Source organism: Mixophyes fleayi, chromosome 3 (assembly GCF_038048845.1).
Source record: "Mixophyes fleayi isolate aMixFle1 chromosome 3, aMixFle1.hap1, whole genome shotgun sequence".
Taxonomy (NCBI): Eukaryota; Metazoa; Chordata; class Amphibia; order Anura; family Limnodynastidae; genus Mixophyes; species Mixophyes fleayi.
The window spans coordinates 106,792,147-106,812,319 of NC_134404.1; the positions used below are offsets into that span (position 1 = coordinate 106,792,147).

General features: G+C 38.8%; 1 protein-coding gene across 12 annotated transcripts in view; it reads right to left on the bottom strand.

The window, feature by feature from the left end:
* The window catches only part of TNIK (TRAF2 and NCK interacting kinase), a 261,739-nt gene that overhangs the window by 100,238 nt on the left and 141,328 nt on the right, over positions 1-20,173 (bottom strand). For all 12 annotated transcript variants that reach the window (XM_075202119.1, XM_075202123.1, XM_075202118.1 and 9 more), the window contains exons 8-11: positions 18,580-18,634; positions 14,046-14,124; positions 1,635-1,810; positions 506-572 (exon numbers count right to left, since the gene is read on the bottom strand). In XM_075202119.1, coding sequence (XP_075058220.1) covers positions 506-572; positions 1,635-1,810; positions 14,046-14,124; positions 18,580-18,634 — 377 coding nt within the window. The remainder of the gene's footprint in view (positions 1-505; positions 573-1,634; positions 1,811-14,045; positions 14,125-18,579; positions 18,635-20,173) is intronic.

A 20,173-nucleotide genomic window follows, 5' to 3' on the forward strand; every position in this document is an offset into this window, starting at 1 on the left:
AAAAGGCGTCAAAACGGGATGAAAGGTGCATAGATGTGAACACGCATAACATGATTGTAAACAGTGGCTCTTGTACCATTTTCCATCCAGACTAGCATTCCTGAGATTAAAACAAGACAGAGATATCTTATTCAGTGACCTACACAGACCTGGATTGAACTGTTTAGTTATCCTAAACCGATTTTGCATCACCCCCTCCCCCCTCCCCTTCTATCACTTATAGCTAAGGGCTACGGCTCCAAACTTCACCATGCAACCTCTGTATTAAATAAATTAATGCATCCATGTTTATGGAAGAAGGCATACATAGGAAAATATATGTGGTAGTCTGATGAGATAAGAAGCAGCCCGCTGCCACAGAAATTCTGCCACCCTAGGCCCAGGCCTATATGGCCTTTCCACGAATCTGGGTCTGAACCTACACCAAATAGAGTTACAAGTACTAGATTACCTGTGATCAGGTACATATTCATCTACAACCAGAATCTATACACAGTCATATTACCTTGGCTCCCCTGAATCATTGTCTTCCTCCTCTTCTTCACTTCCACTGTACTCATACTCTGTTTCATCTGTAAAGAAAACGTTTCCATTAATAAATTCACAGTGTTATTTCATATTTCATTACTTACAAACTATAAGTGATCACCAAACATGCCAATAGCATTTATAAGTTATATGTAAAAGTTTCCATACCGTGACAAAATGTTTAAATGTATACATTCTGTATAGCGGAGTACAAACTATTGTTATCTGTTATTAACCAATTTGGCTAAGATCAGTGCCGCTCAATGGAATTAGTGAAAGGAAGTTTGCTGTGTGTATGAAATGATGTCTCCTTATGATCAGAATTCTATCTAAAATACCTTCAAACTCTGATAATATCCTGAAACTGTTAAATACATATGTTATTAGATGAGGTCTAATATGTGCTACTTGTCTTTTAGATGTAGTGGTCCATGAAGTAATTTATCCATATTTACTAGGACTAATCTTTGTACTACGAATAATACAATAGAATAGTGTCATAAGGGCGCTTTTGGTTGCTAACATAGAATGGCGGAAGCTCTGTCCCCATCACGCTGGAGTCTTAAAGATGTCTTATGCCTCTATATACTAATGATTTATGTTACTGTCGACACTGTTTGCCTATATGCTTGATACTGTCTTTTTTTGGAAACATTTTGGCGCATGAAATAAAGTTCCTGTTAATTATTTTGCTTGTGTAGTCAATACAAGTATATTATTTTATTTATATTAATTTATTAATACCTGTTGATTAGGAAATTATATTAAATTAAATAAAATTATCAATATTTAAAAAACCATCATAAGAATCCACATTGAATAGTATGGGGAGCTATCGTTTGTATTTGACCGACAGGTAAAATGATATAAAGTAATCGTATTAGACAAAAAAATTTAACTGTACCACAATAGTAAAAGTATTTTAAGGGTTTCTTTTTAGGAGGCCATAAAGTGACAAAAACAAAAAAATGATTGTACGAATCATTTGTGACTAATACACTTGACATCTATGTTATGTTAGAATTTCATTGTAAATGATAAGATTAGAAGTTTTTTATTATTTTATTGATTGCACTCCATTCACGAGACATGACTAATCCTCGTACCTTTCTCTCCCCGTTTTTTCTTTGTTCGGTCAATGTGGTCCTTGAGCTGGATTCTAACTTGTCTCTCGTTTGGTTGATCTCTTATGAACGGATGCTTCATAAGCTGCTCGGTTGTGGGTCTTTGGCTGTGGTTCTTGACAAGACAGCTCTCGATGAATGACTGAAACTTTTTAGACCTAGATGCAAAACAAATGGAAGATATAAAATCCCAAAACTTCCTTCTTCTCTATATACTAACTACAGTGTTTCTGTCAACTACACACAGTGGAGGTAGATGTTTTGCAAGCTGAACCAACATTGATGGGAAAGCAGCTAATGAATTCGATCACAACCAATGCCACAGTGAGTTGATAGAATGCAATTGCATTAATATTGGTTCAGAATACAAAATGGCTGCTTCCTCAGTGTGCGACAATGTGACCTACATGAAAAAGGAAGTACATGACACTTTCAATGTCAAGAGAAGCTTAGGGGTGAGGAGAAGATTGAACATAGCTATGAGATAGATCACTGATCCCGAAACACATTGGTTAGTGCATGGTTAGGTCATGCACAGCAAATTTCACAGGAGGAAGTAACGTTCACGATAACTGCCCCAAATGGGTCCTCGCACAGAGCAAAGCTGGCCCTACTATAGACACTTCTCTATCTACCCCCAACCAATTATCCCCCAGACTATTATGGCTAATAAGTTACCCAACACAAACCCTCAGCACTTTACAGTCATTTCTTACCTGTCCTTTGAGGTGGACAAGTTGGCTCTCAGGCAGTGGAAGTGAAACTTATTCTCACAAGATAAGAGTTTGATCAAGACTTACTCACAAGACTTGATTCCGCAGTACAGCATTTGACAGGCTGACACCGAATCAGAATGCTGTTGATTCATTCTGATATGCTGCCAGATTGTCTCTGACAAATGGGTGTGTGCCTCACAGTACCCACCCTTGTAGTGGAACCAGGGCAATGCAAGAGCTGCAGGACAGGACTGATTCAGGAGGACCTGTATCCTGCTAAATTAAAATAGCTGTATAGCCAGGACAGAAATACTACATATTATGGGCAGCAAAATACCAGGGTGCTTAACAGCACTCCCCTGTGGACAGCCTTGGACCATTGTAAATGGGTGAAAACAAGGCAGGTGTGAAAAAAACTGAATTCAGTGGTTTAGATGCATGACCCATTTTCATGGGTCATTTTCATTACTGAAGGCCGCTTATTGCATCTGTACGTACTAATTACACATAAAAAAATTGTAATTATATATTTAATTATAAATACCAATATTAAATATATGTGTGATTATATAATATATATATATATATATATAGATATATAGACCACAGCACAAGAACATGTGTTGTGTTGTCAAATCACCTCATATCAACATCTAAAATCTGCAAAACAGAAGAAGCTCTAGATATAGAGGTATAGGAGGTGTTATTTATTCATGGATAATATCTGCCCGATCCATTTGTGACAGGCCATACATTACACTGTGCTGCTCAGCAGTGTGCTAGGGGTATTGTAATCAGTAATGGAATGCTTGGCACGGCTCTGGTCTGTTGACAGGAAGTGTTTGTGACAGAATTCCTGACATGTACTTCACAGCACAGGTGAAATGCTTTAAACAAACAATATAGCAAATACCATGGGGTTAAAGTGTTTGCACTTTTACCATGCTTATTACTGGGGAATATTGTCAATGTTTAAGTATCAATATTTGATAAAATACTAAGAGAGAATTGTAAACATTCTCCCACTGTAGTATTCAAAACAAGAACTTGTTAAGAGTCAAGTGTTATTTCATGTGTATATCCAGAGCTGTGAGAGGGACTGCATATATTAGGGCTAGTCATTTTAGTGAATGTGATTGACAACTTCTGAACAAGAGTCTTAAGCAGAGTTGGTCTTTTGAGAGATGAAGGTCTCTGCAATAGCAGAGACCTCTTCTGCGCCAATAAGGGCTTCATGAGCACTATGGTTAATGCACTCTTCAGTCCAAGTCTAAATTTCCATTGTATATTTGCTAAAAACTAGAGCGTAGTGGAATAATCTTTTCCCTCTGTCACAAAGAGAGAAAGCCACATTCCACACCAGCTCTTAGGTTTTGTTACGTGTTGATGATGCAGCTGAAAAACTTGTGTTTGCTGTGAAATCACTTCATGCCCTTGTATGTGAATCTACCAATCTAATCTACAGAGTATTTATATTATGTAGGAGTCTGAGAGCTAAATCAGACAGAATCTGCCCTGTCCTAGTATAGCACAAGACAGAGAATCTCTGCCATCCTTAAGATGTTCGGCTTCTCACCAAAAGAGGTCACAAATAATATACTTCTTGTGGATTGGGGGTGGGACATCATATTTTATTATTGGGAGTATGGCCCTGGGCTATGACATCATAAACTGGCACCACACCCCCATCCCACTACAAATATGGAGGAGGAGAACCAGACAGCATCACAGGTAAGAAGCTGCCAGCTGCTGCCCTTACTAGTGAGAGTTGTCATGAATATTTGTTTGTCCTAAAATCTAATTAATAATCATAAATATGGCAAAAGGGGAAGGTGCTAAATTACTGTGCAATAGTTTGTAAAACATTCCATCAGACATGGGAGTACCTCTGCTTAACCCAGCTAGAGGAGCCCACAAAAATATTGTAGCTTCACCCACAGTGTGTAGGAGACTGTTTCACTTTAAGTTTTTCCTTAGCAATAGACCACATCAATTTCACTATTCACTTTTGAGTGCGTCAAGAAATGAAAAGTATGTCCTGACTTTATATAACAGTACGCTGGATTTTATGCAATGCCTTGGCTGTTCTGTTAACATCATGATCCACTGTGCCAAAAGCTAATTGCATCAGTACCTGAGATCACAAGTTGTTTGTATCCTGTCACTGCTTCCACATTTCATTCTATTTCCTTAATATAACTTGCTGACCTTTTGTCTCTACTTCTGTTTGGAGAATGTGTGAAGTTTATGAAGCAGCGCACAACAAATCTCCAGACAGCCTCTTTGTTCACAGGAAGTGACACTGTTTGTTTTAGTAGACATATATCACAGGCTCCTCTATTTAGAGCAGTAAAAGTTACAATTATCTATTGCGTTGAGGCATTGTTTTTCCATATTTACTTGAGTTCACTCAGCTGATCCTCCACCCCCAATCACAAGTGCTCCTTAACCACAGTATGCCAAATGCGGTCATGGTTGACATGCGGTGTCACTGGTGTTCAATACTATGCCAGTGGGTAACCAGCCTAAGGATTACGAATAGTTTATTCATTAATCATCTGGTCCTGTTTGAGATAATAGAGGTAATTTGCCAACTTGATGCAAAACTGGAATGTAGTAAAGAAAAAGAAAAAAAAACAACAACTCTCCTCAGAAACAGTCAGTTATCATGTGGCAGGGAAGACGTTACTTCAGCTTTCACAACGACATACAATTACTAGTGACACAAATAAAGACATTATGGAAATATATATTCATTATAGCACAAGTCCCAACTGTCCCACTTTAAGCAGCAGTCCACATTTAGGTGGGACAGGCCCAATTTAAGAGGGCCTGTCCCATCATCCTGTTCCTCAGCACTTTTTCCCCAACGGTTGAAACGTTCTGAGGTATGTTCCATGTACCTCTGCTCCGCACAGCAGCAGTGAACAGATGCCGTGTGCACCTGCCACTGGTTTGCGTGAAAATGATAAAGGGTTCTTAGGAAAGGAGCGGCTTAGTCCTAGGTACACCACTGGGGTCTGGCCATGCCCCCATTGAGATGGGGTCATGCCCCATTCTGACTGTCCTCATTCTAAGATCAGAATAGTTGTCAGGTGCGTATATAGTGGTGTTGGGGTCACACGACAATTAAACTGTATAATTGTTTTATACAGTATATAAATAAATTAAGAATGTGTTTAAAAAAACCAAAAAAAGAACATTCTAATATGATTCATCGCACTGTGAGGATAGTGCCAGGACTCTAAACGCAATCACCTAGCATTTGGCCAAATAAAAGTGTTTAACTAGTTCCAATGAGTTAGAAGCACATACAAATTCAGCTTAACTAACAAACACAGCACATATACGGACATAAACCAGAAAAAGTCACAAAATGACAAGATTCATGTATTTTCTTTCTTTTTTTTGTTATTTTGCTATTCTCAATGCCATTCCGGTGATCTCAGCAAGGTCACGCCATGTGTTGGGAGTTTTCTTGCTAAGCCACATGCACACCAGGTGCTTTTCCCAGTGGAAATGGGAACTTTCTGTTCAGATCACTGAGCTGGCATCTTTCCTTCGTGATGAAAAAGCAGAATGTTGTATATTCAAGTCAAGCAGAGAATGAGAGAAAACAAAAAGGAACAAAAAAAGGACTCATACAACAAATTATAAACTGCAGATGTTAGAAAGAGAAAGGTCTAATGGAGGAGAAAAACAAAAGGAATGACAGTAGAGACGAGAGGAAAACTGCAATATATATATATTATATATATATATATATATATATATATATATATATATATATATATATATATATATATATATATATATATATATATATATATATATATATATATATATATATATATATATAAATGGGGGGATGGTAAAGTTGGAGAAAAATTTCACCAGACTATATATGCAGAAAACAATAGAAATATAAAAACTACCTGTACCCTGAAGCCCGACTAAATTGAGCTTGTATCTATTCTTGTATTACTTTAGATAATAGTAATTATACCATTTAGGTTGTCACCAGGCACCAGTGTCCCCCAACTGCAGGGACAGGGTCCCACTTTGCATAATATCACAGAGTGTCTATTAATACAAAATAGTTGAACAAACAAACCATAACTATGAGAACCTAATAAAACCATAGGGGGCAAGACTGGAAGGAGGGAGGGGGCGGGACGAGGCCAATCGCGTCATTTTGCCCCCCCCCCCCCCCCCCCCGCGAAAACGTAATTTGCGTCGCAGGGGGCGGGGCCAAAATGACGCAATTGGCCTCGTCCCGCCCCCTCCCGCCCTCCAAAATGGCGTGATTCACCGAGAATCGCGTCAAATGACGCGATTCTCTGTGAAATCCGGGATGCGGGAGAAATGCCATCTCCCCCGGGAGCCCGGGAGACTGACTCGAATTTCGGGAGAGTTGGCAAGTATGAATAAAACATAAACTACAGGAAATCTAGGCATACACCATTTGGTATCTCGTAGGGAAAACAGTGCTACCTTGATGCTGTCCAAGTTTTTCGCATTTATTGGGGTAAGAATAAAGGGTAGAGAAAAGAAAAAAGAAAACAATAGATAAATAAATAAATAGTAAAAGTATTGGGGAATAATCCCCCCCATCTTACCCAAAGTATTATTATTCTACACCAGGTAAGTTAGAATTTAATAAATCATACCATGGGCCCCAGATCTTGTGAAACTTAGGCACCGCAGTATTCAGCAAAGCAGAGAAACACTCCGTAGTAGCTACAGGATTTATCCTATTCAACAACTCTGAACTTGAAGATGGCCTGTTTCCAGTGTCTGGCAATCAATCATTTGGAAGCCTGACAAACATACTGTACCAATCTATCCCCATACTTGTTCAGAGATGGAAGAGGACCGTGAAACAGCACCAGGAAGTCTCCAGGTATCCATAACTCTGTGAGTTGCTCAATTAAATAAATGGCAAGAGACCAAAATTGCTGAATGATTGGACAATCCCACCAGATGTGAAAAAGCGACATGCTCTCCAGCAGCCTGTAGAGGTAAGAGGGTAAATATGTCCCAACGTTTCATGGACCATATACCAACGTGTATAGATCTTATATGGATTCAATCTAACACATACATTAATGGATGCCTTTGCCCACTCATTCTCTGATTTCAGACTATCCCTCCGCGCCCAAAGAAATTCACAAATCTCTCTCCCAGGCCTCTTCATGGGGTTCCATTTCAAGATCTTCCACTACAAGTATTGAATGGTAGATCAAAGAAATCATACCACTATGGCCGACCGGATATATACAGTTGTTCTCATACGGAGAGAGTTGATAAAAGAATTTTAGAGTGAGTCTGGGATTGATTAAACCTGCAAATCTGAAGATACTGAAAATGTAGAAACAGAGGAAGATTATGTTTTTGCTGAGTATCTGTGAATAAACCACCCATGATATGGATAACCTGGTTCAAATGGATGACATAGTAACAATTAACAGATTGCGGTACACCCAGACCCCCTGCAACAGGTACCTTGGCAAGAATAGACCTGCGAAGGCAAGTTTTTATTTACCACCCCATATAAAATTGTTGCAGGCTATCTGAAAGCCCCTCATAGTAGAAAGGAGAAATTGTACAAGGAGAGTCTGTAAGAAAGACAAGAGGCTCAAAAGAACATTCATCTTGAGGACCTTATTTCTCCCAAACCATGATATATACAGGTGTGTCCACTTGGCGAGATCTCTCTGTAGCCTCTGAAACATCGGTACATAGTTCAGTTGGTAAAGCATGGAGTAGGTCTTAGAAAGATGCACCCCAAAATATCGAATAGCCTGTGGACGGCAATGAAATTGAAATGATCGTTCCAGGCTCTCCCTAACAAGCCAAGGGACATTAATCACTAGTGCCCCGGACTTAGAGTTGTTGACCCTATAACCCGGCAGGGAGCCATATCGTTGGACAGCTGATAAAAGATGAGGAATAGAGTGCATTGAGACATATAATGTGACACTCCTAAGGACAGCAGTAGAGATCTAACTCTTTTGGAATTGATGTGCTTGTCTCCAACCTGCCCTGCTCACCTTCTCTCAAGCATATATAAACTACTTATAGAGAATCTGTTTAGTTCCTAACTAAATTTACAAGGGATTGAGAAAGGGATTTAGGGGGCCTGTTTAGAGAAAACGACTGGCCTAACATTTTCCAAACGACCCAAGCATGTTCCATTAGTGTAGCTCTAATAGAGACCCAGTATAAAATCCTCCCCAAATGGTATCAATGTCCTGACCATCTGGCAAAAATTTAATAGGGGATTCCTAACTGCTGCTGGTGATGTAATCATGCTTTGGGGACTCCCCTTCACATTTGGTTTGGGCTATTCCACAATCAGTCCCCTTTGGGATCAAGCAATTCCACCTTGAGGCTGGATCACGTAGAAATAACGTATTGTAAATATTTATTTCAAATAGGAGTGCAGTGTGCTGCTGTATATCATTGCAAATATACCGTGTTTTTTTTTTATATTGTGTTGCAATGTTGTATCAGAACTGCATTAATTTCTGAGGTATTGATTTCTGATGCAGTAGCCATTTGTTGGAGAAAATTCTCATTAAGTTAATTAGGCCTTTTCATCTTAATGACCAACAGGTCTTTTGAGATTGGATACACAGCAGGGGGTCTTCACCTTTTCATCCTGTGTGTTAGAACCTGTCTGAACAATGTAAACAGTAAGTGATTTGGGAAATCACAGATTGGTGTAAATTTTGTTAAGTATAAATTGCATTTAAAATCCAAGTTTAGAGAATATATTACATCCTGCTGCTAATCTCTGAATATAATATCTCAGACATTTTGGTGCCTGGTTGGAAAAGGGGCTGGTCTACGCACTGCCAACAGATGATTCAGAAACTGTATAAAAAGAGCACTGTTTGACCATGTTTTGTATCATTCCATCTGTAACTTTTGGAGATCGCTAGTACCTCAAACTAACATGTAACTGTCCTTATTATGACTACTTGGGCTAATAAAACATCACTGCTTCAAGATCCTGCTTTGACGCCTACTTAACTGCGGCAAATCCTGTAACCTACAGATTAGACCAATCTGATCCGTTATCCGGCTGTTCTGAAGTTGGGACCCAGCATCTAATAACACTCTGCCCGCTACTCTGCAGCTCTGGCAAATGTGAGAGGCCAGGGGGAACCCTCCACAGCAACCCTGATCTAAAAAGAAGACATTAGGAGTACCAGCCCAGGTGCCCAGCAAGGGGGTACACTAGCAGTGAGAGTTACCCAAAAGGAAGAAGTTCTAGAACTGGTGAAGAGGCCTAGAGGTGGCAGCAGGCCCCTCCTACTGCATTAAGAGTGGCACAATTGGGATAAAGAAAGTGGACGTGGCAAGGCAAGCCCAGCCAGTCCCCAGCACCCAGTACCATGACAGGGTGGCATGACAGGTCCATCCTGTCACACACCTCTAAAAGACATTCTAAGTGATGAGGTGCCAGACGATCCTTGTTTCCTAACATGACAAATGTTCCGTTAGCACATTTTGAAAAAAATCCTTATTGAAGCATCTAAACTCAGCAGCTAAAGCCATTATTCCGGACCATTAAAGATCTCCAACCTTAAGAGAGTGGTTTTAGCGCTTAGAATTTCATAGAACAATGGATGAACTTATTCTATCCACTGAAGACAATATTGAGGAATATTACACTATCTGGGGGTGTTGACTGGAATTTCTGAATTCTGAGAAATATGCATTATTTTTTATTTTTTTAAATAAAGTATTTTTATTGAGATTTTTTGGTTACAACAAACAAATAACATACCTAACATCCTATCTAACTAACTAACCCCTATCCCTACCTATGTCGCTACAGAGAGATATGCATTATTGAATACTTTCCTCCCCTGCTAAAGAATGGAACGAACTTCTTGTTCTCTTTGCATCACCACAACTTTCCCCTTGACTTCCTTTTTTAGGGACTGGACTCTATGTCTCTTATAGCCACTTCTTCCCACCACTCACCCTTCCATCTTATTTTTCCCTGCACCCCTGGTTGCCCCCCGCCCCTTTGTCTTTTCTGCTTATTATCGAGTTTATTTGTACAGTTTTAGATTTTGTGATATTCATTTCTAATGCTTTTGTGCCAGCTATGTCTTTTTAGGTGGTATGTGACATAAAGTCTCACCTCCAGCGCTTTCCTACGTTGTTTTATTACTGGGAGCTCTGCTTACGAGCTGCGATGTTGCTTATATGTACCATTCGCTACTGACTGTCATTGTTCTTTGCTTCTTAACCAACTTTGTTCTCAAATGTAGTTGTATTTTTGGTTGTTGTTTATGTTATATTCATAATTGCACTAGGCATCAAATGCTATTGGCTGCTGGGACAAATAGATCCCAGCAAACTCTATGGGTGAAAGAAAAAGAAATGTGTTTGATCAATTTTTTCCAATGTGTTTATATACACATGTGGTCTGGCTCATCGCAAAAACCAGCAAATAGATCATATAATAATGCAATTAAGATGTTTATTAGCAACAAAAAAAAAAAAAATTACACAAAACTCAAAATAAAAATGTAACTTCGCAACAACAAAAAATTATAAAAGCGCAAAATCAATTCTTACAGGAAACACTGTCACTTTCTCAGCAATGGAAAGGATTTGTAATTACAAAACTATACTGACGGTAAGTACCTCAATATTACTGTACTTTCACTGACCAGACAACAAACATGTTTATCTTACACATATAATACAGTGATATCAAGCAAGTGCTACAATACATAACAAGGGAATAAACAATATGTGAAGATTGTGTATAATTGCACATAACTGTGTACCACATAAATTATATGGATATTAGAAGTTACTAAGGAGTTTTAGGAAACACAAAGCTGTATGACGAGTTCTTTTAGATTGGACACAGAATTCCAAGAAATGACTAATATCCATAACAAATTTACAGTATGGGATGCATTATTTAATACACACATTTCCCTAATTCCTAATTTTCTCATGACATCAGAACTCTGTGTTTATATGGATATAATTTACAGATGTCTATAATACACAAGTGATGTTAATATAGGCATATAGCGTCAAACTAGTCATAGGCAACCTCACACACTTCAGGAACCGCATGGGCGGCCCTCTAATCTCTAACTAGGACCGCACATTACACTTATTCTCAGTAATAAGTTAAAACTAAACATTTAATCAAAGAGACACCTATCGATAAGAACATAAGCAGCCATTTTAAACAAGTGTTCTGACAATAAAGTAGGAAGAAGTTAGGGGCCGCAGGTGAAGACTAGGAGAGCTGCATGCGGCCCTAGGGCCATCTGCGTTAAGTGCATTAAGTGCACTTAATTTGAAAAAAAAATAATCTAGGTGTGCATGGTCACTACCGCTTTTCTGAAACCTTTAGTGCTTTCATTGTGGGAGCAATTTTATGGAGATGAAGGAAGTTTTACAACACCATGGTCTAGAGACTTTAATAGGGAAAATGGCAAAAAATAATCCTATTCCATACATCCCACTGTAAGTGCACATCCTTTGGATGTAGATTAATTGTTTTTATTCCATAATCGCAAACACCCCTAGTGCACAATAAGTCTCTTTTAGTAAAGTGCAAATGGTTTTTTGTGTGACATTGTGCCCCCATTTTTTCCCAAATGTACAGAATTTTATAGCACAAACATTTTGCAGGTGTTGATGGCGGTCTCTGTGGGAGTGCAAACGTTTGCAGTGTCCAATAGGAGCAGTTGGGTGGACAAGTACAAATCATGAGCTAGAATAGGGCTCCTATGTGTCTTTGTTTTCCCAGGGCACTCACCATATTTTTCCAACAAAAAACTCTCAATGATTATTTTACTAGAAGAAATAAATCGCTCTCTTTGCAAACTTACTTTTGGACACAAATGAGAGGAATGAAAGAGCTGGGGGTAAATATGGATTTTTAGTACCCTCTAAAAGACTTAATAACACACTTAGGGGCTGATGCAGAGAGGAATCTATGCCAGTTTGTGTACCTGATTTTGCGTGAAATCGTTCTGCACATGCCCAGAAAGGGCACCGAGGTATATGCACTCATGCAGACTTCATTCACTCTTAGTGCTCTCCTTCCTATTAAGATTATTTCCCCATAATCCAGACTCTTGATGTACCCAAATTAACAGGATTAACAGGAGAAAGTGTTATAGGCACATATAGTTTATCCTATTTGGCCCCCAAATTTCAGGTCACATGATTGCTCCAGTATTTCAATCTTATGGGAACCCTATGCAACTGTGGCTACTTTTGCACACATGCAAATATGAGATGTAAAAAGATTCATCAAGGGATAAATAGAGTGCATTTAAGGATGCAGTCCTAAGCCTAGAAGGATGGCACACAGGCTTTTTCTCCAATCAAAAATGCATAATCTTTTCCATCGCCACTAAAGGTGTAGAGTGAGTCTCGTCCTATACTTTAAATAGGACATACTTGGCATCCTGAAATGGCACTTTTGTGGAAAAGTGCATTTCTAACCGCACTTTGAACAATGTAAAATAACTAAAACAGACAACCTTTACAGCAATCAAAAGCTGCATATTCATAAAGACAGTCTCAATATTCCCTCATTAAATACATGAATATATTCAAAACAAGCAGCATCATATAAGAAAAAAAGTTTAAATTAATGAATGGGTTATTCTAAATGATGGAGAGCAGGTGGATCTACAAACCAGCAAAGTAGACTGACTTTCCAGGGAATAATTCCAAGGACTAAGCAGAAAAGTGCACCAGGTACCCACAAACAAGCGCACCAGGTACCCACAAACAAGCGCACCAGGTACCCACAAACAAGCGCACCAGGTACCCACAAACAAGCGCACCAGGTACCCACAAACAAGCGCACCAGGTACCCACAAACAAGCGCACCAGGTACCCACAAACAAGTGCACCTGGTACCAGCAAACAAGCAGTGCAGTTGCACATATTTTTACAGTTTGTGAATAAACGTTATGTGTTAATAAACAAAATAATAATGTACTGCCAATGTCAACTATTGAAAAACTAATCACTGAAATTGTAGCATACTGTATATGTGTATATTTAAATTTATCTTTCCATTTTTTTTTTTAAATATTGTGTATCCCAATGGGGAGAAACAACAGCTGTACAATCAGGGGCAGGCTGGGCTGGGGGGCATCTGCCAGTCCCATAGTGGGCTACCTTGGCTGGGTCACCTGCATCTTTTTCTCTTTAAAATAAGCTGCTGAGTCTAGTCTTGCCCCCTACCAGGCTGAAATTTGCCAGCCATCCCCGGTGTACAATATATGTTCAGTTGCACCATGCCCTGGTTTTCTTAAGAATTTGCTTAAGTAATTTGAGACGCCCAGCCCCAGCCTGTCGGTTTATGCATTCCTAATCCTTCAAAATAAACTGTTCCTTTCTAGAGTTATTTTTACTGAGAAATTACGCTATGTTACATGCAGAGGAACTGCCAAGTCAAGTTGCAACCGGTCAAGACAAGTATGTATTGCAGATAGCAAGAAAAACTAGAGAAATTATTTGCATGTTTACAGTTGTACTGAGAAGCACCCTTTCTTTTGCAGTGTACATCACATCTATAAATCCACTTGTACATACAGGCAGTACCAATACAGAGCTTTAATCCCACAGTTACACGGAGAAGTCAGGCTCAGCAATGACTCACCATTTCTTAGATTTCAATCTAGGAGCTGGATTCCGAGGGATTAGAAACAGCGCTCTCATGGGATGCATATCGCAGAGTGCTAAAGGTTAGGAAAAAAATATGTCAGAAACCGATAGAAAGACAACATATTGTACTCTATATACGCGTGGAGTGAAAGTGTTAGCTTCCAGTGGCAGAAAACCGTACCTGCTATTAACACCGTACAGATTTAGAAGTATTTACACTAATCCACTGAAATTGAGGCCTTAATGCTTTATAACTTCTACTTCATAATGAGTTGCTGTTTTATAACTTATAGAAGCCCTATGTGTGATTTACAGGAGTCATAATGTTTTTATTAACATCTTGTGTAAAATAAAATATATGCCTGCAGTGATCTTCTTATGTGAAGGAATCCACAGCAAACGATGTGACTCACAAAGAAACCATGCACTAATAAAGTGTATATATTATATATTGTGTAGCATGTTATCATGCAGCTGTGAAGGACAACTGTATAACATACAACATTATATTTTTGTATTGTTTGTTTATTTATTTGTGAGTCACATTGTTCGCTGTGGAAATCCTTCACACAAGACGATCACTGCCGGCATATAGATATCTCTGTACATATGAGCTCCTTATGTACATATATATTTATGTTTGATTTAATTGTTTTTTAGATTTAGTGGAATCCTAATATATACAGTATATTCATCATCATCATCATCATCATTTATTTATATAGCGCCACTAATTCCGCAGCGCTGTACAGAGAACTCATTCACATCAGTCCCTGCCCCATTGGAGCTTACAGTCTAAATTCCCTAATATATACACACACTCACACAAAGACAGACAGAGAGGGAGACAGACAGAGACTAGGGTCAATTTTTTTTTTTTGATTGCAGCCAATTAACCTACCAGTATGTTTTTGGAGTGTGGGAGGAAACCGGAGCACCCGGAGGAAACCCACGCAAAACACAGGGAGAACATACAAACTCCACACAGATAAGGCCATGGTCGGGAATCGAACTCATGACCCCAGTGCTGTGAGGCAGATGTGCTAACCACTAGGCCACTGTGCTGCCTAGTGGTTAGCACATATCCTATATTGGACTGGGTTGCTCATAGGTAGCGCTATAACTACAACCATCAAATTTTTGTATAAAATAAAATATAATTAAAACAGTTATTTCATTAAGGAAAATATGACATCTTCTCTGAACACTTCTCCTCTTTAGTACACTGCTGTCTGTGGGGAAGCTCCAGTAACCTCATAGGTAAATCAGGATAATTCCTCAGGTAAACTGACCGCTGAATCAGAACACCACCACTTAAAGGAAATAAGTATTTTTAAGTGAATTACATTACAAACGACAGGGTTAGTTATATTTAAATTTGCGCATCATGTTATAAATGTATGTTGATTGATTTTTAGCAGTTTTAGTAGTGCGATATATTTGTTTTGTAATCCTCTGCAGTAAGTTGGACAATGTGTTCATCCTGTAGACGCTGGCGTGATAGAAGTACACAATCTAACAGAAGGTTAAATCATGCAGAAATAGATTTTTAGTTTAATGGATAACTCAGCATGTTCATGCGAGATATAAGGGCCCAATGTAGTGTCCAGAAACATACCGATAAAAGAAAACAAGTGGTATATTGACCACCAAAAACTCATATCTCCGTTACTGGGGCCCTAGAGTCCACGGACATACTTACTTAATGTACTATGTATGATTGACATTTCAGTTGTACGCCGACACACTGCACTGTTTGATGTGCACTTGTGTGTATTGTAGTTGACAAAGAATAGGATTATTAAAAGTTGCAAATAGGAAAATGTATAAGGCCAGGATTATTATGGTTAACAGTTATTGATATGGCACCAGTACACTCGACAGCAAAGCTCCCAACAAAAGAAGCCCCTCTCACCCAAATTCCACCCAAAATCCATCCACACATGTCCATATTTCCTCAAAACACTCCCACTTTTACATTAAGCTCCACCCCTTTTTTGGGCCACTAATCGGGAAGTCCTGCCAAAATAATAACAGTTGGGAGGTATGCCACAGCACATTACAGTTAGGAACAAACATAGTAAGAAAGGAAGTCTGGGTAATAAAAAAAACAAACAAAAGAGGTAAGAAGGCTCTGGTTGCAAGCAAAACTCTAAGAAAATAGGCATTTGATACATGATGTTAAGTGCCACAGATTGCATATTGGTGCAGCCAGATTGAAATAGGAGAAACTACTTAGTAGGACTATGGGATCCAGTCACACTGAAATGTTGGTTTGAGGGTCAGTGGGCTGTTTGACTATAGCATGAGAATAAATGTATGTTTTGTATGAGCTGTGTAGAGGGCTGGAAATGGATTCAAATAATCTAGGGAGTGAAGAAGGTGTCTCAGAAATTGAATAAGCTTTCCTGAAATTGGTGAGTTTTCAGGCAACACTTGAAGGTTTGGCAGCAACGGGAAAATCTTGTTGTATTAGGGAGGGAATTCCACAGAGTAGGTGCAGCCCCAAAAGCGACCTCTAGCTGGGAATAGGAGCAAGCAATGAGTGTGGATTAGAGGTGCACAGCAGAGGGATCGAGTAGGAAAAAATGTTCAGACAAGTGAAGAGATACATGTTTCATTAATGGTTTTGTTGAAGTAGTTTATCTAGGATTCTGTAAAGTACTTTTACAAATATAGGGGCTGGCAGAACCCAGCAGCAGTAGAAGAATTTTAATGACAAAAATTACTTTATTTGCTGTATTCAGTAGTGATTGCAGGGATGAAATTCTGATAAGGGGGAGTAAGAAGGGAATTGCCATAGTTAGTGCAGGAAACTATGAGTGCATTAAAGTGTGTATATTCTAGAGATGCTTCTTAGAGGCGAGTTGCAGGATTTGAAGACCTTGGATTTGGGCAACAAAGCGCGAGTTTGAATTAAGTATGACTCTAGACAAGGTGAGCTTGAGGATTGCATTTATTGTCATGCTGTCAAACAGACGTAGAGATATCATGCAAATAGCTTCTGTTGGCTGGTGGGGTGATGAATACCTCAGGTCCTGAAATATGTTGTTTGTGGTGGTGAGAAGACATTGACGATGCAGTGGCAGAAATACATTCAGCGAGGCAACCAACACAGCCGGTGAGAGATCCAGAGAGTGAAGATACATTTGGCTGTTACAAGTGACGCTGCCCCCCAAAGGAGCTTAGAAGTTATACAAGAGAAGTGGTATAGATAGGACAGCGCCCTGCAGTACTCCAACTGACAGACAGTGAATCCAGACAAACACTGAAGGAGCAATTCCATAGGCGAAATGAGAACCAGGATACAAAAGAGTCCTGAAGACCAAGATAATGCAGCGTTAGCATTAGAAGTTAGTGATTACCTGTGTCAAATGCAGCAGAGAGATCATGGAGATGTAGAAGAGAGTAGTGAACTTTATATTAAGCAGAGAGCAACGGGTTGTATAAAGGAATCGAAGTGTGTGAGGTGAGTCTAGGAAAGAAGAATCTTGGAGGCACATGAGAGTTGGGACAGGAGTCAGAGAATGTGTTTATAAGTAGCAGTAGTTAGCACAGGCTTGAATAATGATTGAAAGAGACCAGTGGAAAGGAAGAGATTACAGATGTTCGTTACGGTTCAGATGAGCAAAGAAGACCGTATATAACAGGGGGACTCAAATGGAAAGAGAAGAGGATAAAAACATTTCCCAGATTTATACTGGACATCCTTTTTGGCTTCTGGTTATTCTAAGAATCATACTTGCTTTTGCCACTAAAAAAATGTAATTCTTATTTTTCTAGAATTCAGTTGCAAGTGAACCTGAGATTCACAACTGGAAAAATAAAAATTTAATTTTTTAGTGGCAAAGTATATCCTAACAATCTGTGTGTGACAAACTGTGAAGTCTACCAGCTTTGAGTGCACTAGCTCTGAAGGACCACAAGGTTAGTATCACAGTATCTTCAGCCCAAAACATAGAGCTCATCGTCAGTTTATTTCAATTTAAATAATCCAAAAGGCATTATAGTAGGAAATACAAGGGAAAGAGGAGGGTATAGTTTTATAGCTTATTTCCTTCATAATATGTTATAATTAAAATTAGAGGTTTACTGAAAACTGTATAACATTTACCAGAATAGAATCACTTCAAATACTTTATTTGTTTTACCGCATTAGGTGGTCTAAAATAAAATAAAAAAAATGCTTGCATTGCTAAATTATCTGATGCAGAATGGAATTCATAGTAATTAGTGTGAAATGTTTCACCCTCTCTGTGTCCACCCATCCCCTCTGGAATGTAAGCTCTTACAAGCAGGGCCCTCTCTCCTAGCATTCTCCTGATGTAATTATGTCATTTTACAGTTTGTAATTATGACATTTTGTGGTTTGTGTTTATATAATTGTATTACTTTTGTGTTTATGTTATTTTGACTTTTTTCATGTTCTAACTTCCTATGTACGGCACTGCTGAACCCTTGTATATCACAATCTTAAGAAGTAGAAAAAACCCTAAAAAGTAATCTTACAAATATGATGTTTTACTTACGTGGGGCGCCTTCTGCCATTTCTATGGCTGTTATTCCTAAGGACCACAAATCACTCTGGAAAAGAAGAAAACAGGAGAAGTATGTAACAGAGAACATGTTAGAAACCATACAGAATTTATGAATGATCGGCAGCTGCTTATGTTACAGAACGTTCTATCATCAGTTTCTGTTTTCTGGATAGAAGTGTTATTTGGAATGAAAAATAATGAACAAGTAAGGACACTGTCACTCTGTATTGATGGGAAATGCTTTTGCAATAGTGATGGGCTGCGGCTTTCAACCCTGATGAACAACGACAACGAACAAGATGAATTGTTTGGTGCACGTTGTCTCGCCCGGTGCTCCCTTCTTATTTTTTTCTTTTTTGTTCCCAGTGAAATGAAATGAGGCTTGAAGTGGGACAGCTGTGTAGAACCGCAGTGCTTGTCAGGCTTTACACCCAGTCTGGACGGAAGAATGCAGCTTCACTGGGTCTGGAGAAGGATCCATAATAATATGAACAGATACAATACTGGAGCCACAAGTCTAAAAAATATTTTAAGTTGTATTTTCAATACAAATTTCACCTATCTGATCAGATGGTACATGAAAATATACAGGTCATGCAAGGCATTTCTGCCAGCAAAGTTTACTTTTTAGTTAGTATAATTTTTTATTGATCACCTTTCTGTAATTTTATGGCAACTCTTAATTTTATGCAAATAGGAAAGAGAAAGATTCAGCAGTCATTCCAGTAATGTATAAAGGATGGGGTCACTGCTGTTCACTAGATGCGGAAAATACCTTGGACAAGGGTGACTAAGTATAGAATGAGGAAAACCCTTTTTTTTATGAAAGGGTTCATAAACATTTACTGTTAAAAATGAAGCAACATGGTATATATCCAAAACCGGAATAGGAGAAGGTAGCCTAGCTCACGGCCTGCTCTAAGGTTTCAGCCTATGCATAAAAAGTTTGCAATCCTTGCTGGTCACTCTTCTCGGGTAAACTGAATTCAAACATGGCCTTATGTGTACATGGTCACATCATTTGGAGATGGTTATTTATTCACTACTTAACCTTAGTATCCCTACAAAACTTCTTGGCGATAATTGTGAAAAGCTGCATGAACAAAATGTACACTCTACTGTAAATTAGAAGTCAAGTCAGATACCCGTCACCTGCATAAAAGCACTCTACTAACTTAACTTAAATATGGGCTGCATTATCCCATATATTACAACATTTGCAGGAGACTTGTGAATAATGGTGTGATGTAGTATGATGTCTCAGTGCAGGAAATCTTATACATGTTTTTCTCTTGAGACAGGACCTAAAAAAATAAATGCTAAAAAGTTGCAACTAAACAGTAGTACATACACATAATATATACACACCATACAAATCCTGGTCTGAAACGTGTTTTTTTATTTCACCTTTTTTCCTGTGGAAATAAACTGTTCCAAGAGGATAATAGAGTTCTGAGTATGTCATTTATTAGGCAGCTTTTTGAGCCTGTGTTTTAAACACTTGGCAATTAATGTAAGCTAGTACTAACCAGAATATCCTACTGACCACCTGTTTGGTCCCCATATGGACTCCCCAGTGCAGGAC